Source organism: Triturus cristatus, chromosome 2_2, assembly GCF_964204655.1.
Source record: "Triturus cristatus chromosome 2_2, aTriCri1.1, whole genome shotgun sequence".
NCBI classification, from domain to species: Eukaryota; Metazoa; Chordata; class Amphibia; order Caudata; family Salamandridae; genus Triturus; species Triturus cristatus.
In genome coordinates, this window is record NC_140582.1 from 65519577 (window position 1) to 65538820 (window position 19244).

Below are 19244 nucleotides of genomic sequence, written 5' to 3' on the forward strand. Positions count from 1 at the left end.
CCTCTATCTAGGTATGTCACAATCTGTCTATTTTTAAGGATTTTTAAGGCTGTGAATATTCCAAGTAATTAGTGTAAGGGGAGGCTGCAGTGCTTTGCTGCCCGGTACGATATTGTTAGTCATGTTGGAAGTGGTGTTAACAAAGGCCAGTAGGTATGGCCTTTAATGCTTTGTGATGTTTAATATGGTATATGTGAGATGCAGAGCGAACGATAAACTATAAAAATTGACTGGGCTACCCAAAAGACAAACCACCTCATCCTAGCACTCTTTGTGTAGTACTCCATCTACACTGACCTCCCAAATTCAGTGAACATACCCTCAAAACAAACATTTATGTAGTGTCGAAATAGCTTTATACATGGAGTTGGTTGCCTTGTTCTGAGAGATCGTTTAACATTGAGGGTGAACCCCCCTCTATTCGCCCATCTTTGAACAAGGCCGGATATCAGATGCACCGTCTAGGTCAATTTCGGTAACTTGGTAATGGAGTTCCTGTTCAGTCATTGGTCAAGGCGTCTCCGTCATGTCCCAAGGCGTTGAATCTGGAGTATGACCTTTGCAGGGACCAACTCCTCTGTTTGGTGGTGTTTGGCTAAACCAAGGGCCATGAAGAAATTTGCCTTCTCTCCAATCTGGACGCTCGCTTTGGCTGAGTAAAGCATAGCATATTTAACGCTTATTCTCATGAAGCAGTCGTTTTGCTTCAATGAATTTCAACTTGGCATCCTGCGGCACGACTGAAGTTAGGAAAAATTGATATATCCACGCCCTGATAGCACGGGGGGGGACTGTATGAAAGGACGAGCATAGTTTCTCATTGGTACATAGAAAGGTCCCATAATGAACATCAATCTATAAGAAAAGTGGAGCTGCATGAATTACTGCAGCTTGGTGATCAATGATCAGAAGCCCTAACTAAAATAGGTGCCTAGTGGTTGAGGGCTTACATTGAGCCCTTACACGAACAACATAACCAGGTTGCAAAAGAAGCTCTCAATACTCCCTGTGCAGGCTCTTGTGTGCATAGGTTCGTGGTCCGGAGCGGAGGGCAGAGTGGTTCCAGAAGGGAGCTGACTTGTGAGCCTTATTTGGGTAACAAGATGATGTAGAGCACTGGGAAGTTGTCCCTGTGCAAGTCGCTGAATCTGAACCGATTTTCAGTGCGGAGGGGCAGATATGGGTGGCAGGTTAGAAGTGTGGGAGAGAAGTGCTAACAAGGGAAAGAGCCACGTATAGTGTGAAAAAGGTCCAGAAGAAAATATGGAATATAACAAACTGTAAAGCCAACACAAAGCTGAACCAGTACGCTAGAAGAACTAAATTTAGAAATACAGAGAGAATGGAGTGCATAGGTCTGATAACTAACTGCCTGACATACTAAGCGATGCCACCAATGAAGTGTTCAAATGGGGCCGGTCATGCCCCAGTGAGGACAGGTTCATGTTTTTGGGGGGCAATGGGAGTGAATGGTTCGCAGATGTTGTGCCCTTTATCTCAGCGTTGCCTCCATTCAGCTTGTCATGCTACTCCAGGGTGGGGAAAGGTGAGTTTGCAAAATCCAAAATCCTGGATCTCCAATATGGAGCAGGGAATGAAGAGGAACCATGGTTGGGGGACATGGAAGTAGAAGCTTTAAAAATGCTCCACCCCGCCACATCCAATTTCAAATGTGTCCCACTGCACAGTTCACGCAGGGAAGGTGTCTCCAGGACGATCCTTCAGCTGGGAGTGGATATTGTACAGGGAGTAGGCTTACAAAAGTTCCACTAGTCCATAGCACTTATTTAGGCATCCTTTTCTTAACTGTGTTCCTAATGTTTACCTTTGGTGGTCACAGCTAGGTACTTTACTTTTGAGGGTACCCGTCTTCCTGGATAAACCGGCTCAGTGGTCTAGAGCTGAGAAGAGGACTGGACCCAGTTCTTGGTTTCGTCTCTCCCGAGCTAACCATTTTTGGTAGCAGTTGTGGCTCATTGGAATCATTGGAGCCTTCCTCTGGAAGGTGTAGATCAGTTCAGTGCACACACTGTCATGATTGCTTACGACTGGCCTCACGCCTCCATCCCTTGTAGTGTTGACCTACCAGCGCTACTAAACATTTCACAAGGCTTTGAACTTGCACATACTTGTATATTACCACCTCGGTGTCTTGAGGCACAATGTAGATTTACCCATACTTGGTAGAAACCCGTAATTTTGTGAACGGCACAGGGGCTCACATGACTTCCGCCCATAAATGTTGATTTGCCTTAGTTGCAGCTAGTTTGGCTCCGCTTGCGTGCCAGATCTGTAGCTCTGGTCATTTTCTAATCTAGTTGGTGATTTTTGACGGCGTCAATCACATCTAGAAAGGTGGTAGCCCGGTAGTCGGCCCATACTCCCTCCCCTTCTCTGAAATATTGTTCCACATTTAGACATTGCGTCTTTCCTTTGTAGCTAGGAGCAAACTGTAATTCCCCGGCCATGCACGCATATTGTAGTCTGATTTCAGCAAGCTTGGACAACAATGAAGTGAGTAAGTTATGATCCAGGTCATATTATCTTATGATCTTTTCGAAAGCAAATCTATAATGCTTAGTTTTCAGAAAATGTATGGTGCATAAGAATGCAGAATAATGCAACATTTGCCCACTTAGGCAATGTATGAGAAGGAAAGGTCGAAGTAATCTTTTATTTTGACACTATGCTACACTTCTGCTGTTGCAAGAAATGTTAGGAATCTTTTGCTGAAAAGTCATTGAAGCAATTCTGTCAGCTTACTAAAGGATTGGCTTGGATTTGCAATTTGGCAGTGTAAGATTATAAAACGAAAAAGCCACTTCAGTCTTGTGTACTTTTCTTTTAGGGTTAATATGGAATTCAGTGCATATATGTGCAACCTGACCTGTTGACTCTTCCTGAACAGCAAGACTTGCACTCCTTTAGCCTTACAATGAGGAGTTCTAGGCTTCATGAAAATGGAAGCTTTATTTGAAATTTCCAGCAGGGGGCCGGATTGACTGGCTCATTGTCACATGATTTTACTGATGTTTTTAATTACCGGTTTATGTCCCTGTAATTGGCGTTTGGGGGTTGAAGAAAATATAATAATTTTCTATCCGTGCATCCAAGTTACTTTCTAGTTTTTTTTCACAGGAAGTGAGTCCCTGTGCAATGTTGGAAATGGAGGGTGCACCACTGATGAGATCTGTGTGTCCAGCCCGGGCGGGGTTATCAATTGCCTTTGTCCAGATGACCATTTAAACTGCTTGGAAGGTTAGTGTCAAGTGCACCGTGAGTATGAGTTGTGTAACGCTAATGTAGCAACATGGGCAGCAAATGTACACCCGTCTGTTCATTTGAACCTTTGGTGTCGGTTGCTAATTGGATTTTTGGTGAATACTTCACATTTCTCATTTCGTAGGTACCTCGTGCACGTGCTTGAATGTCACTAGTTAATTGGAACCAAGAATGACCATAGTTTGCATTGAATGTATACCCCCCCCTCCCCACCCCATATATTTATTTCACTATTGTAAATCTAATGCTAGAAACTAAAAATAATGGCATTTGAGACGTGGGGATAAAGGGACGACTATTTGGCGCGCTCATGGCCATGCAGAAACCATGCACTGGCCTTGTGAGTTTTTGAAACATGTACTCAAACTAATCGTTGATGAAATGCGTTTCAGTAGACCAGCCTGAAATTATGGAGCTTAAATGAACAAATTCCAAAATGTCTGCATTGGAAAGAGAAAATAGAAGGCTGATTACTAATTCTTCTTGCCACAGGGACCTCTTATTGCTTAGAGATTGTAATGTGTTGTAAGTGGCTGCTTACTCCCAGGCACCATGAGGCAACTTGCTTCACAATGGCTCCATTAGTGCTTTACAAGTCTGCCAAAGTGGGAGACTGGACATTAAACAGTTTGCTCACTAATGCACTAGTAATGTACTCGTTTGCCTACGGGGAATAGGCATTCTTTGAGGGTATGTGTAGTCTCTCTATCCACCTCATCACCCTTCCCCAAAGAGGCAACCAACGCTTCCGGTCAGTGCTAGTAATCATTCAGAGCAGCCAGGTGTGGGAAGGCAAGCCTGTCCGAATCGGTTTATAGAAAGCAAATAAAAGTTCTGCACTGTTAGTGCAAGTAAACAATACGGTGACAGACCTGGGCCCGGATGGTCTAACCACTAATTGCAGAATACTGGTCTCCACTCGTGACCAGTGTGCTATTTTCGAACTGACCTATGAATGAATAAGTTGGCTCTCAAAATACCATATTGTTGTGGGTCACATGCTGATCTACCTCATGAATGTTAATGAGGCCAGTTGAAATGCCAACGCCCATTGATTTGCAAGAATGATGGCTTGCTGGAGTCTGCAAATCACCATCTTTGATTGCTCTTAAATTAAGCAATAATTTTTGTTTTTTTAAAAACCTAGCCCTGTTTCTTTAAAGGAAAACAGGATAAGTTTAAATTAAAATGTATTTTTAAGAGTGGGACTAAAATGTTTGTCAACATTTACAGCCTTCCCGTTTGCAAATGGGTTACCACTACTTTTGTGTAGTCTGAAATGTTAGTGTGTTGCAACTGCCCCTTGGTTTTCGGAGAAACTAAAGCAAGAAAAAAGTAAATGTAAAGCGCTCGAAAGGTGCTGGAGGAAGGATTAAAATCGCCAACAAAACGGCAATACGAGCATATCATTCTTTGTGCAATATTGCCAACGCTGAATTTGTGAATATTACTATAAAAAATGCACAAAACAATTCCAAGACTTTGTTTAATGTTAGAAACTTGTCTGGCACTGATAACCTCCCCAGCCCTCCTATTCTTACCGAAATACAATGCGAGGATCTGGCTGGTTTCTTCCATGATAAAATAGAAAAAATGTACGCTGCTTTGAAGATTAAACGTGATATTACCCCAGTGTCGACTAACCACACTTTTTTGACATCTAATACAGTGGAACAGTTGAATGATACATATGTGCATTCTAGCTGTCTACTTGAAAATTGGGCACTTCTTGATGCTACCACTTTTAAGCAAATCTTAGCCTTAAATCTGGTTCACCAAGAGATTTACTTCCTGTTTTGGCTATGCAGAAATTGGACGCATCAGCGTTGAAAGTGCTTATGGAGTTATTGAATGCTTCCATTCGTGAATCTACTATACCTGCTGAGTGGAAGCATGCTATGATTCTCCCGCTTTAAAAAAAAAAAAAGCTAATGCTGACCCAGAGCGGTTGTCCAACTTTCGTCCTATCTCTCTGCTTCCAGTGTATTCCAAAATTTTGGAAAAACACATTAACATTCAGCTAACTAAATTTGTTACCACCCAGAATTTTTTACATCCTTAGTCATGCTTCCAGGAAGGTTTTTCAACCGAGACAGTGCTTTTGGGGGTCACAGAGAAGTAACGGTCACTTGGATGCTGGGGAGACAGCGGTGCTTATCCTGCTTGATTTAAGCGCCGCCTTTGACACGGTGTCATCTGGTGTTATTGACAGCTCTGCGTTCTTTGGGGATTGTTGGCCCAGCCCTCAATTTGCTCAGATTTTCTGACCAATCGAACTTTTCAGGTTTTTTTCGTCTGAGGCAGCGTCATACTCATTTATCTCCTTACGGTGTTCCTCAAGGCTCCATTTTGAGCCCTTTATTATTTAACATTTATGTTAAGCCACTGGCAACTATTGCCGAAGAAGCAGGACTGTATTTTCTCCTATGCCGACGATACTCAAATCTTTTCTGTGTCGGCAAACAGGTTTTCTGAGTCTTCTTCTCTCCAGACTGGGCTTAGGAACATCGCTGAATGGATGGAGGCCAACTCATTGAAGCTTAATGGGGATAAAACTGAGGTCCTTATTTTGAGAGAGAATGGAGACCTCTGGGGCCCCCAGCACTGGCCACTTGAAATGAAGATTTTCCCTACACCCACCACTCAAGTTCGCAATATGGGTGTGATTATAGACAATCATCTTTCAATGAAGCAGCAAGCAGTAAAAGTGGCTTCTACCTGCTTCACAATCCTGAAATGTCTCAGGAAGATCCTTTAGATGTTGCCTAGCTCTACTAAAAAAAAGTCCAAGCACTCATTACATCTAGACTGGACTACAGCAACATCCTATATTTGGGAGCCAATAAGGATGTGATACGCAGACTGCAATTGGTGTAGAACGCGGCGGCCAGGCTGCTTTGTCAGATCCCACGAATAACCTGTGTTTCCAGCTCTCTTCGGGAGCTTCATTGGCTCAGGGTCGAGTGCAGTGTAAAGTTCAAGACCTTGAGCTATATGTTTAAAGTGAAGTCTGGCAGTGCCCCTCTATATCGAAGGGCCATTCATTCTTATCTTCCTCCGCAGTCTCTCCGTTCTTCTACCCAGGCTAAATTTTTAGTGCCAAGGATCAAACGATCCCATCTGGGTGGTTGGTCCTTTGCTTATTTAGGCCCTCTCCTTTGGAATTCCCTTCCCTTATTTCTTAGGAAGTAAACTCTTTTCAGCAACTTTCGTAGACACCTAAAGGCATGGTTATTCAATCAATAGATTGTGGTGAGCTTGGCTTTCTGTATTTTTCTCCTGCACAGTGGCGCTGGAAAGCCTTTTTGGTAGCTATGCGCCTTATAAGATTAATAACTGGATTTTGATCACTAAAAATGAATACATCCCTTGTACTGGTATTTGGAAAAGATGCCCTAAACCTGTACCTTCCAAATAACGATTCAGTAACCTGTTCCTGCTTCACAATTTGTTTTGTACATACCTAAATACCATTTTACCATGACAAATGTTCCAATTTTACATGCTAGATCCTTTCTACCGCTAAAAGCCCATGTTTCTTACCCCAGATCCTTTTAGCACTCAGTAAAAATGTTTGTACATAGCCTTGTCTAATGAAATTGCATTGCACTGAACTAAATGAGTTCCTTGGCCCACAGTTGATCCATGGTTGTGTTCTAGTAAAACAAGTTCTCACTTCATTGCAGTGTAGTAAGGCAACAGTTTAGAAATTGTTTTGAAAACCTTTAGTAGTTGGAACTTCAAAGATGTGGATCTTTTGCATGCAAGACGTTGTGACTATGTTGGTGGTGCAGACGTTTATTGGCTATGGCCGCTAAAACTGTAGTACATATGTCTGTGTATCTTAGTGAAACTGTCTTAACTTTTTGACTCTAGTAACTCAAAAATGCGATCTGTTTTTTTTAGTTTTGGAACCTGCAGTTGATGCAACCAGTCCTCCGCCAACACCATATTGCCCCTCTAGATTTATGCCCTGCCGGGATGGAAAAGAGTGCATTGCTTCTGAATTTGTATGCGATGGTGAACGAGACTGTGAGGATGGATCTGATGAAGAGGACTGCTTAAAGTTCTGCAACAAGCAAGGTGATCTTATGCATGTTGATGATCCTAGTGTTTTGAAGCATGGCTTCTATTTGCAGGACAAATTTTGGTGGTGTGAATGTTTTGCGACCCAACCTCTAAAACTGTTGTGTACATTTGGTATTCATTTAATCTTTCACACAGTAAATACACTTAAGTGGGGGAACCTGCAGATAAGTAACTTGCCCAGTGAGTATTTATAATCTACACTTTTAATGATTTACCCTTTAACTTGGGCCCTATTTGGACTCTTCCATTTTGGCAAAACCCTTGTTCTCAGAAAGTGCATTATTTGAAGGGCATGTGAGTCCCAGTCAAGTCAAAATTCCAGATTGTGGAGATTGACAGTCCTGCAGAGATGGGATGAAAAACTCTGCAGGACTGTCAATCTCCGCAGAAATGTTTTCCACTTCTAAAGACCATTTCTTCCAATATAGCTCCTTGTATCTGCCCAATATTCTGCCACAGCTATACACTCATATATTTCAAGCATGTGCTTGATCGGCTTGCTCCCAAGTTTCCTTGCAACTCTCAGTATACTCCTATCCGTTTTAATGAATTGTTGCGGTTTCAATTTGTGTCTCCAATTCAAAGCAGTATCAAACTGGATTCCTAGGTATGTAAAAGAAAAATTGACACATTGTATAGACACACCACCTATATTGCGTGGTCGCCTTTTTGTATGCTTTGGGGCCACAAGCCATTTTATCTGACTTCAAAATATTAGTGGCCAGTTCAAGCCGATTCATAAAGGCAAATTATCTAATCTCCGGAAGCAGTTTGGGATAATAGGGCATCATCTGCATATAGAGGTACGGGCAGTGGTAGTTTGTCCAGCTGAAGGATATCCTTCCCATTTGTCATAAATTCTTTAGGTTATTAATATAGGATGAACAGAAAGGGGCCTGGACATAGCCCTGAGGCACCCCCTCAGTTCACTCCAATTTAGTCTGCTCTCATCAAGTTATCTTTGTGAAATCCTTTATTTACGTGATATGAAAAATCTTGTTGCATGGAGTCATGGTTGTATTTTCCATTTGCATGAGTTTGATTTGAACTGATTGGTCCGCCTCCTCAAGGGGACTAATCAGAAGCTGTTCCAAAATGTTCTTCTCTAACTTGGAAGAAGTAAGCCTGGAACCAGACACTGAGTGCTTCATCCTTTCAGAGTGATAGGACCACATTACCTTAAGCTGCATGCAAAAATCAGACTTCCTTTATTATGTAGGAATGTAATTTAAATGTTGCCGAGCATCTTGGCAGCACCTTCAAACATTGATTGCCACTTGTTGCAGCACCTAATTGTCATGGTATTTGTCACTGCATGATTTTTGCATCTTCTCCTGCAAATGGTGTCCAGTGACCGTCCAGAGAAATGCATGTTCCCAGAGCAAGGGCAATCTCGACGCTTTTTTTTTATTCATTAGAATAACTTCATTAAGAGTGTTTACACTGACGAAACAAGTGGTGCTTCTAGTTCCTTGTCCAGTTTGGTTTTTCCAATGTGGAGGTGGGCACTTTGCTTGCCTGAACTTCATTTAGAAAAACCTGTTATTGAGAGGCTGTTTTTCCATTGTTAGTCAAACGTAAACTCCTTTAATCCTTAACCTGCCACCAAGCCAATGAAAAAGATCTGAGACAATCCTCTGCTCAAACTTCCTTTTTACTGTCTAAAAGTCTGCCCCCAAGAGGTTGATCCTAGATGGGCTCTTGAGCTGGGCAGTACTTTTGAGTTCCAGTTTTTCATGAAACCTATGATGGGGTTTCCAAAGGTGAGACTTAGTTGCTACCTCAAAGGCATACTCAGAAGTTTTAAAGCTTAATGCACCTTTTGTGAAGAGTTCAGTGGGTTCTGAGCCAATTACGTACTTGGATTGGAGGAATGTAAAACCACTCCTAGTGCTTTTCTAATTTCAATGGGCCCACGCCGGATTCGAATACAGTCATGTAAACTACTTCGAAGCCAAAAATCCATCTGACCAGGTTTGTCAGCTCAAATATTTATAAAACGCTTTTTTTAGTTTAGGGAACATTGAAAACAGTCACGTGTGTAAAAATTCCTAAATATGGTGTTGATTCTAGAATCTTACTAATAGTTACTAGTCTAGTATTGGTTAAGCCCCTTAATACCGCCATTCCTGCTCTCATTTAGGTTTCTGTGGTCTTCACTACGCTAGATTCTTAAGTCCATCACATGTTCCCCCAGATTCCCCTTTATTTTTTTTAAACATGTTATTGTGGGAGCCCTTCCTCTAGCATAGTGCTTTTTTTTGGTGACCTGCATTAGTCCCATACCCACGTGCCATTTTATTTACTTGCGGTTCAAGGGAACATCTATCCCCCGCCCCATTATCAGAGGTAGGTCCCTGCCAACCACCACCAGTCCAATGGAAGTCTGCATTTTATTAAATCCTGTTCGGATTCCTCTGCAAACCCAGATATGCCGTTATTGGTGGTAGCGTGGTCAGTAGGACTCCTGAGGACTGCCCACACATCCTCACAGAATTCCGGCATCACTCAACACTCCAAAAAGTCCATGATAAACTACCCTCTTTGCCCTCTTGCATTAGAAACCCTGCTATGGTCACGTGCCCCTTTTATGCAATGCAACTTTGTCCAAGCGCAATATTCCCTGCGCAGTATCTTGAACTGCATTAATCTAAGCCTCACTTTACTGTCCAACTCCATGGGATGTACCAAAAGGTCCTTCACAACCGCCCTGCCTGAAAAAGAAGAAAAGTCTTTCGAATCGGGGCTTCATGTTAACACCATGTTCTATTCTTTATTACCACTTCTTCTATAGCTTCCGGGACTCTGCAGTAAATTCTTTCTCTCCATAAAGTGCCTGCACATTTTGTCTGCCATAGCTGACCTGTGTGTTTTCAGGGGAAAATCTTCAGGGCGAGTAAGACCCATTCTTTCACCATTTCCAGTTTTGCAGTCCAGTAATAGTGTATGTTGGGTAATGCCCCTCGTAGTAAAAGCTGTCAACGGGTCTTTCCCAATTACCTGCCTATCTCTATCGTGGAGTTGCAATCGATCCTGATTAAGCTACCAGTTTTGCTGCTTCTTTGTTAATTTTAACCCCTAATTAATCGAGTACGTTCAACTACTCTGATGGGGCCTTCAGACATTGGTCTGTTCATCCATGTCACAGAAATGTGCTGATTTATGCCGCATAATTCAGTGTCCTGAGTGTATGCCATATGCTCCAAGGATGTAGAGCAATCTGGAAATGGTGTATCACAAGACGGCCTGTCTACAGCGATATGAAGCTCTCCTGTCAGATGCACCCCCTCTGAAACTCCTTCCCAGTGATCTGGATCTAGTAGAACACTCCCTCCATGACAAGGAAATAGAAGTAATCTTTGTCTTACTTCCCACTCTCTGGATTGATAAGTTTGGATACCGAGCAATTTACATCGCTGTGCCATAGTGTCCTTGTACAGTAGCTTGATCCACCCCAGAGGTGATGGGCCAAAATGTATCATCTATTAAGCAGTGCTATTAGTTTTCTTGCCCTGGACCATTTCATTCCTTCACACCCCTAAACTTGTGTCCTTAGTGCTTTATTTACTAGATTCTTCTATTCCTTGCCATTTGTCTTCAGAGCTCTGAATCGGGGCTTTGTCTATTCTGGAAAAGGATATGTTAGAGCGAATTTTGATCATTTTCAAAATGCTTTATTGAACATAATGTGCATAATTTATTTTTTTACTTTAAAAATTAGATTTTTAACATGCAAATTGTAGCAGGCAACCATATTTAGAATTTATGGGCTTGTAATTTAGTATTAAGGCCAGGATTTCACTTTAAGTTGACATGTCACTTGAAAGCCCATTAATACTGAAACACTTGTTTTTCAGTAAAACAATTTGTGCAAGTTTTTCTTCTCTTTACTGCAGACGTTGCAATTTCTCAAGCTACTGTTTATTAGTTACTGAATAAGACATTTGTTGTATTAGACGACTGATAGCAATTTTTGCGCCGCGAGATGTAGACCACTGTGAGGGTGATTCATGGGAAGATGTGTGGGGAAAACAAGAAAGGATGTGCCTGTAACATTCAATGACACATGGTTAGAAGACGATTGTACTGTGGCGAGATGGGGAGCAAACCTGTTCCCAGGAGCATGCTGAATTTAGTGGTCAACATGAACATATTGTTGCAAACATAGAAAACGTGTGTTTATATTCGTTTGTGGTTTTAGACTAGTTGGGTAGATGCTTCCACCCTTGGCTGCAGAGCAGACAGTTATACTCTGGAGGCATCCATCATCGCCTTGTTTGCTTTGTTCACTCCCTTAATTTAAGCTGAATTAAACTCCTTCAGGAGCCTTACATGTTCGGTCCTTGGTTGATCTCAGTTAAGAAAACCGTACCCAATTGAGTACTGAATCTCATGCTGTTGAGGTACATTTTACAGAGGTTCAGGGCAAATCTAATAAACCACTGGCCTCCCTTAAAATCTCATCCCTAGGCACTTAGTAGCCAATTGAGGTAGAAGTGTGCGCATACTCCCTTGTAATGAAGTTCTACTGCATTAGCGTGACCATATTTGGGGGGGGGTGATGAGGATTCAATGCATTTAGGTACATTTGCAAGGCAACACCATAAATTGCAGGTAGCTGGATGCATCCGGTATTTCAATATGACTTGTGTGTATGTAGGCATCTTGCAGGTCAAGGTCAAATTGCACAGCTGGGAATGGTTCTTAATCCTGCACTGGTAGCACCTTTGAACCTTTCCCAGCAAATCTGAGTGATTCAGCACTAGGCATACATCTGCTAAAAACCTACAATGGAATTTCTCTTAACTGCCACGCCATTGTGTGTCTACTCAGAAGGGACATACTAAAAAATGAATGCAAAAGTGTAGACATGCTAGAGGAATTTGGGAACTAACAAAGGAGAGACCCGAGTAGGGTTTGGTGTGAGGAAGGGGAGATGAGACCATGTGATCTTTTCTCTGGATGATTCATGGTATTTTTTTTAGGGTAACAAGTCATGCCCTATATAATCGTAGCCTGCTACTCAATGTATTTCTCACATGTCTCCCATACTTTCATCAACAAAAAGGCCTGCTTTTTGGATCTATGAATTATTGTGGGTTTGCTTATATTCTTCTCTCAAGGTATGTTTAGGTGCTTTGATGGAAAAAAGTGCTTTGAGGAGCAGTTTCACTGTGATGGCGTGGCCCAGTGCTCTGATGGTTCAGATGAGCTGGACTGTTGGAAGCCCACCGAGGACTGCGCCTTGCGCTGCGACAAGAACACTCGCTGTATCCCAAGAAGCTGGATTTGTGATGCCAACCCAGACTGCTTTGATGAAACAGATGAAAAAGACTGTGGTAAGGTCATACGCTATGAGGTCATATTCTGTACAGTCCCCTAAGGGGTTGAAGCCCATTTGTCCCACAATAACTACATCCGATGCTTTTTACTCTGAGCTTGATAGCATTGCTGGAGGGCATAAGGGAGAATCTCTTTCCAGTGAGCTTTATGGTGACCTATAAGATCCTGCAAGTTGTCCTCATGCTTGAATCATCCTGAAGATTCAGTCCTAATCGGATACACTTAAGATAAAGATGTCTGTATCTTCCAGAGATTCAATAATATTGAACTGAATGTCCCTCAATATTCCATAGCAATTCAGGCATGATTTAAAAACCACCCAAAGTTTATATCTGTGTATGAATCTAGAAATTGAAACTTGAGTATCTCTAGTAACTCATTGAGGTGCATAAGAGTATGCAGTGTTATAGGAGTAGCTTTGATTTGATCTGCATTTCCACTTGGTTCCTGTGCATAGTTATTTGTGTGCAAAAACAATTTGTATGCTAAAGTATATTTTAAGAACTTGGTGTCCATTGGTCCAAGGTTTTATATAGGTAAACGCACACCAATATTATGAAATGCAAATCAAAATGAAACTTAATGTTTATTTAAATACGAAATGTGGGTAAATTATTGTACTGCCCGACCAGTCCAGTTAGGTGATAGAAGTATTTAAACAATTGATACCAAAATACTCACTCCTTTGGCACATTTGGTGGTGCCGTACTGCATGGTCAGAGTACACTGGTTTTCTTAAAGTTTGGTAGAATACTTTGCGAGTCTCATGTAACCAGAAAACCATTCTGGTGTAGATGCCCTGTGCACCCCGTCTACATATAGTCTATGGTCACAGTAAAATTGTAGCTCTAAATGAGGATGTTTGTAAAATGGAGACTGTCCTTTGCATTGCATCACTGCAATGTGCAAAAACATAGTCAATATGTTGTGGTCAAACCTTAGTGTTGGCTTAATCAGTGCTACTTCTGTTGCCACCACTGGATATTACCAATGAAAACAAGTTTTCATCAGACTTCCACAATCTCATGTTAATGCGCATGCTTGTCAGTGTCTTCTGGAACAGTTGTTTATTTTGAGTACATCGTTTTTGATGCTCACTATACATTCATATGAATGATTCATCTGAAAGACAGTTATGGATTCCTCACCTTAGAACTACCCCTAGGCGTCAGACTGGATCGGGAGGATTTTTTCTTCAGCAGTACCACTGTGTGTGAGTAGGTGGTGTCGGTAGACTCTGCATTCGTCGTTTGTGTCGTGGTCGCCGGAATGACGTTGCGGTATCCTAGACGCCGCCCCTGCCCGCTGCCATCAGTTTATTTTTTTGTGCCAGCCTAGCACAGATCCGGAGAGTGGTACTTCGTGTCACTTTGTGACTCTATTTTTGGGACTGTCTACATCTTTTCCTGGTGCAGAGGGATGTCATCTTGGCAGACCGGCTTCAAGCCTTGTAACACCGGTCATAAACTGATGTTGGTGACGGACCACCATCATGTGTGCCTCTGGTGCCTGGAGCGTGACCACGAACCTGAAGTTGTGCTACGACTGCTGGGCCATGGCCACGAAGTCTTTCGGGAAGCTGTCCCGAAAGCTTCTGGAGGCCCGGCAGTCAGCTCCGTGCCGATTGAGGTCCTGGCCGAGAGGGAGGTTGCGGTACCGGTCACACAGCCATCACCACTCCTCGTCCGTCTTCGTCTTCAGGTAAGTCGAAGCACAAAAATAAGGCGAAGCTCCATTGCTCTTCGCGTTCTCCCAGTCCGTCGTCCGACGCAACGCTGAATGTAGCTGGTAGTCACCCCGCTTCGCCTTCGGAGTCTGTTGCGTCGACCCCGAGCTTCCCTCCCTTTCCGGCAGCCGGGGCGACGCCTGCCCAACTTCGTAGCTTTTCTGAAGCTCTTCATTCTATTTTTGAGCAGTCCGATTCCGCCGGCGCGCTTTCGAGCCCCGCGGACCCGGCTGGGGGCTCTAGACCTTCGATGCCAGGGACTTCGGCCCCCAGGGATCCAGGCCTGGATCCTGATTGGTGAGTGACTTTGACACCACCTCTGGTGCCGAAGCAATTGGTGACACCCTGCCCCCTCAACCACCAGTTGTGTCCCCAGCCAACGTCAATCCCGGCCTCCCCCTCGATGTGGACACTGAGCTGGACCAACGTCGCCTGACGTCAGGATAGGCACCGACCGGTACTTTTTGTACACCTGTTCTCCCCTGGTGTTTCCTATCACCCTGAGTGGCTACCAGAGGAGGGTGAGGACTGGGAGGGGTCTGTGGAACCTCTGGCAGATCAGTTGGAAGAACCGGACTGGAGAGAGGAGTTTGGTGAGGCCAGTGGTCTGGACACTTCCCCAGACCTTGGCATGTTTTCTCCCTCTACCTTGGCTACGGAGGAGGGTGCGTCATATGCAGTGGTGTTGCGTAGGGTGTCTGAGGCCTTAAACCTCGAGCTTCCTACGGTGGTGGTTAGGACTAACCTCCTGACCAAGGGAGCTTCAACCAGCAGCAGCCTCTTCAGAGCCCCTGTTGCCGTTCAGTGAGGCCCTTACAGACATCCTTTTGGGCACGTGGTCCAAGCCCAGCACGGGCTCCTGTGGACAAAATGATTGCCTGACACCACCACCTGGCCCCGGGTGACCCCATTTTCCTCTCCCCCCACCCTACCCCTGAGAGCTATGTGGTCCAAACCGTGACTTCCAAGGGTGCATTCCCTACCTTACGACCTGATGGGGAATCCAAGAAGCTGGACCACCTTGTGAAGAAGTATTTTTCCTCCAGCTTAGGACTGCGGTCGGTTAGCACCGCATGTCTCTTGGGCTGTTACTCCCACTCTGTGTGGAACTCGGTCATGCAGGTGCTGCCCCAATGCCCGGAGGAGGCCTGGGCTCTACTCTCCCGTGCGGTGGCTGAGGGGAGAGACGCAGCAAAGTTCGCCATCTGATGTGGGCTGGACACCGCCAGTTCGCTGGGCAGGCCGATTTCCAAGTCAGTAGCCCTTCGACGCTACATCTGGCTGAGGTCCACTGGCTTTTCGGGCGATGTCCAAGCTACTCTTATGGACATGCCCTTTGATGCTCGTCGGCTGGTTGGCGACAAAGCAGACAACGTGCTTGAGTGCTTAAAGGACTCTAGGACTACGACCAAATCCTTGGGCCTTGCTTCCACTGCCCGCAATCTGCTTTTCACCCATTTCATGTCTACGGAAGGGGTGCCACGCCACATTCCACCCAGAGCCCCAGGCCTGCACAAGCTGTCCAGCCTCTTGGCCAAGGGAGCCATCGAACATGGAGACTGGATGGTAGCATTGGACTTGCTTGATGCTTATTTTCACATCCCCGTCCTGCCAGCCCACAGGCATTACCTACGGTTCACGGTAGGCCATGAGCACATTCAGTTTACCGTGCTCCCATTTGGCCTTACCAGTGCCCCTTGGGTGTTCACGAAAGTGATGGCGGTGGTCACAACTCATCTGCGCAGATCAGGGGTTCCAGTCTTCCCCTATCTCGACGACTGACTGTTGAAGGCAGGCTCGCGCCAGGGTGTCTTCTCCCACCTTCAGACTATGGCCGACCTCCTGCATTCGATGGGCTTCACATTGTGGTGAAGTCACACCTGATCCCCTCTCAGAAGCTCCTTTTCATTGGAGAAGTTCTGGACACAGCGCAGTTTCGGGTTTTTCCTCCCAAGCAGCGAGTCCGGGATATTCGGGCTATGATTCTGATTTTTCAGCCTCTATCCTGGGTTTTGGTCAGAATGACCCTGCGGCTACTGGGCCTCATGGCCTCTTGCATCCTGCTGGTGGACTATGCCAGGTGGTATATGCGGGCTCTGCATTGGGACCTGAAGTTCCAGTGGGTACAGCATCAGGGAAATCTTTCCGATTCGCGTCCAGATCTCGGAGGGCACTGTGGTGGCTAATGAACCGGGATTGGGTCAACTGCAGATCCCTCTCCCTTCCCCAACCAGAGTTCAGTGCTGACAGATGCATCACTTCTGGTGTGGGGCAGCCACATGGGAGAGGCGGAGATCAGTGGCCTCTGTTCTCTGGCGGAGTCTGGGCTCCACATCAACCTTCAGGATCTTCGGGCGATCAGTCTTGCACTGCAGACATTCTTCCTTCTGTCAAAGGGAGAGTAGTGCAGGTGTTCACGGATCACCGCCATGTGGTACTGCAACAAACCGGGCGGGGTGGGGTCATGGACCCTATGTCAGAAGGCACTTAGTCTCTGGAAGTGGCTGTAACATCAGGGCATGTCTCTGGTTGTTCAACACCTGGCAGGTTCTCTGATCGCCAGGGCGGACAAACTCTGCTGCCGGTGCATGATGGATCACGAATGGTGTCTTCACTTGGAGGTGCTGCAAGGTCTTTCAGTGGTGGCGGGGAGCCTTGGTTGGATTTATTTGCCACCAAAGAGAATGTGAAATGTCAACAGTTTGTGTTGGAATTTCCAAGGCGGCACTCGCTCGGCAACGCTTTTCATTGCAAATGGAGTTGTGGTCATCTATACGCCTTTCTGCCTATACCCCTTCTACCCAGAGTGCCGAAGATCAATCGCGACCGGGTCCAAGTCATTCTTGTGGCTCTGGACTGGGCATGGAGAGTCTGGTACCCTAAGCTCTTGCACATGGCAATCGATCCTCCGATCAGACTCCCCCTTTGGGAGGATCTTCTGTCGCAGCAGCAGGGGACGGTCCTCCACCCGAACCTGTCCAGCCTCCACCTCCTTGCGTAGATTGAGCGACAACAGCGTCCCTCCACCAAAATGTTATACGCCTGTAGATGGGACAAGTTTGTGGCATGGTGCGCAGCAAAGGCTGTGGATCCCCTTTCTGCCCCCCCTTTCTGAGGTCCTCCTTCATTCTTTCCTTGGTCCAGCAGGACTCTGCTTTGGGCACTCTAAAAGGCCATCTTTTGCTCATTTCGGCCTTTCTTCGGCTTCCTGACCAGCCTTTTCTTTTCTTTTCAAGTCCCCTATTGTAAATCACTTCCTTAAGGGCATTACTCATTTGTATCATTCAATTCCTTTCGTAATGCCTCAGTGGGACTTTAACCTGGTTCTGACCTATCTTATGTGTGCTCCCTTCGAGCCACTCCATAACTGTCCTCTCAGACATCTGACACTTAAAACTGCCTTTCTGGTCGCTATCACCTCTGCTCGCAGGGTGAGTGAGCTGCAGGCTTTCTTCAAAACCTCCTTTCTTGGCTGTTCATACGGACAAAGTTGTCCTTCTCACTAGGCTTTCTTTCCTCAAAGTGGTTTCCTCTTTCCACATAGGACAGACCATCACTTTGCCAACTTCTTCCCGCATCCTTCTACAGAGGAAGAGAGGCTCCACCATCTGGATCAATAATGTGCGCTTTCCTTCTATCTGGATCGCCCAAAGCAATTCCGGGTGGATGAACAGCTCTGTTTGCTCTGTGGGCGCCATGAAAGGTTGGGCCGTGCAAAAGCGAACCAGCTCCCGATGGGTCGTTCTTTGCATCAAAATCTGCTACTCCTTCGCGAAAAAGGAACCCCCAGTGAGCCTGGAGAAGGATCATTAACTGCAGACTGCACCACCCTGAAATCCGCAGCCGCCTCCCAGATGAAACATGCACACTGTAGGCACAGGGCCTGGCCTTCCCTTGTGCGCCCTGGCTGATAGAGCGGTCCACGGGCCCGGAGGCGTTTCAGTTCAGACAGTGTGGTGTGGGTTCCTCCACTCTGGAGGAACCGACTGAAGTGTAAGACTGGGTGAGGGGCGGACCCTGCCCCCCTGGGAGGGGCACAGCAGTAGGCCCTCCTGAGATGGAACCCACACTTAGCCAGCACGACCCTGCAGTGGGAAAACTGAATGGCAGTGCCTCTTCAGGTTGTGACCACCCCTGAAGGCCCTGCTGCCCAGGGCCCTACAGTTCCCGATTCCGGCCAGACCAATCTTTGGGTGACCGATGAGTGGCTCTTCTTGAGCGGCAGGGCAGCCTGGAAGAGTAGGAGCTGGGGTCTGTGACAGGACCCCGGGTCCTCCTGGTTGGAGGTGTTCAGGATGGGGAGCCACCTGGCTCTTCACTTCCAGCACCTCACTTCCAGCACCTCCGACCAGAGCCACTGGCATGGCTCTGGCGACTGCCCAAGCCGGGGACTTCTGATGCCACAGGGGTCATTCCTGATGCCAGATGGCTGATGTGCAGGTGGGGTGACCCTCCCTTGTTGCCAGGTACCCAGTTTGTTCTGGTCCAGTGTGGCCAAGCTTAGTGTTTGAAGACTTCTGCAATCCCTCCCGGGCCTTAAGGAGGGACCAGCGGTGGTTGGCCTGGCTGCTCCAGTCGCTTTGGGAGCCCCCCTTGTCTCTAGTGGGGGAAATGGAGGCTCCCAGGCTAAGCGCCTGGTAACGTTTTTCGAATTGGGGAGGCTGGCTCCCAGAGGGGAAGCCTTGAACGGAGTGTGGACAGAGGCGGGGATGCCTCCATCGCTCTTAGTGCACCGCTGGTTTGTGGGGCACCCAGTGCTAAATAATTCATATTTACCTGATTCTGGGTCAGGGTTTCACAAGTT

General features: G+C 45.8%; 1 protein-coding gene across 3 annotated transcripts in view; it reads left to right on the forward strand.

Moving 5' to 3' along the window:
- Positions 1 to 19244, forward strand: part of LOC146861849 (low-density lipoprotein receptor-related protein 2-like) — an 837432-nt gene that overhangs the window by 431439 nt on the left and 386749 nt on the right. For all 3 annotated transcript variants that reach the window (XM_085641010.1, XM_085641012.1, XM_085641011.1), the window contains 3 exons: positions 3139 to 3258; positions 7189 to 7365; positions 12495 to 12710. In XM_085641010.1, the coding sequence (XP_085497136.1) occupies positions 3139 to 3258; positions 7189 to 7365; positions 12495 to 12710 (513 nt within the window). The remainder of the gene's footprint in view (positions 1 to 3138; positions 3259 to 7188; positions 7366 to 12494; positions 12711 to 19244) is intronic.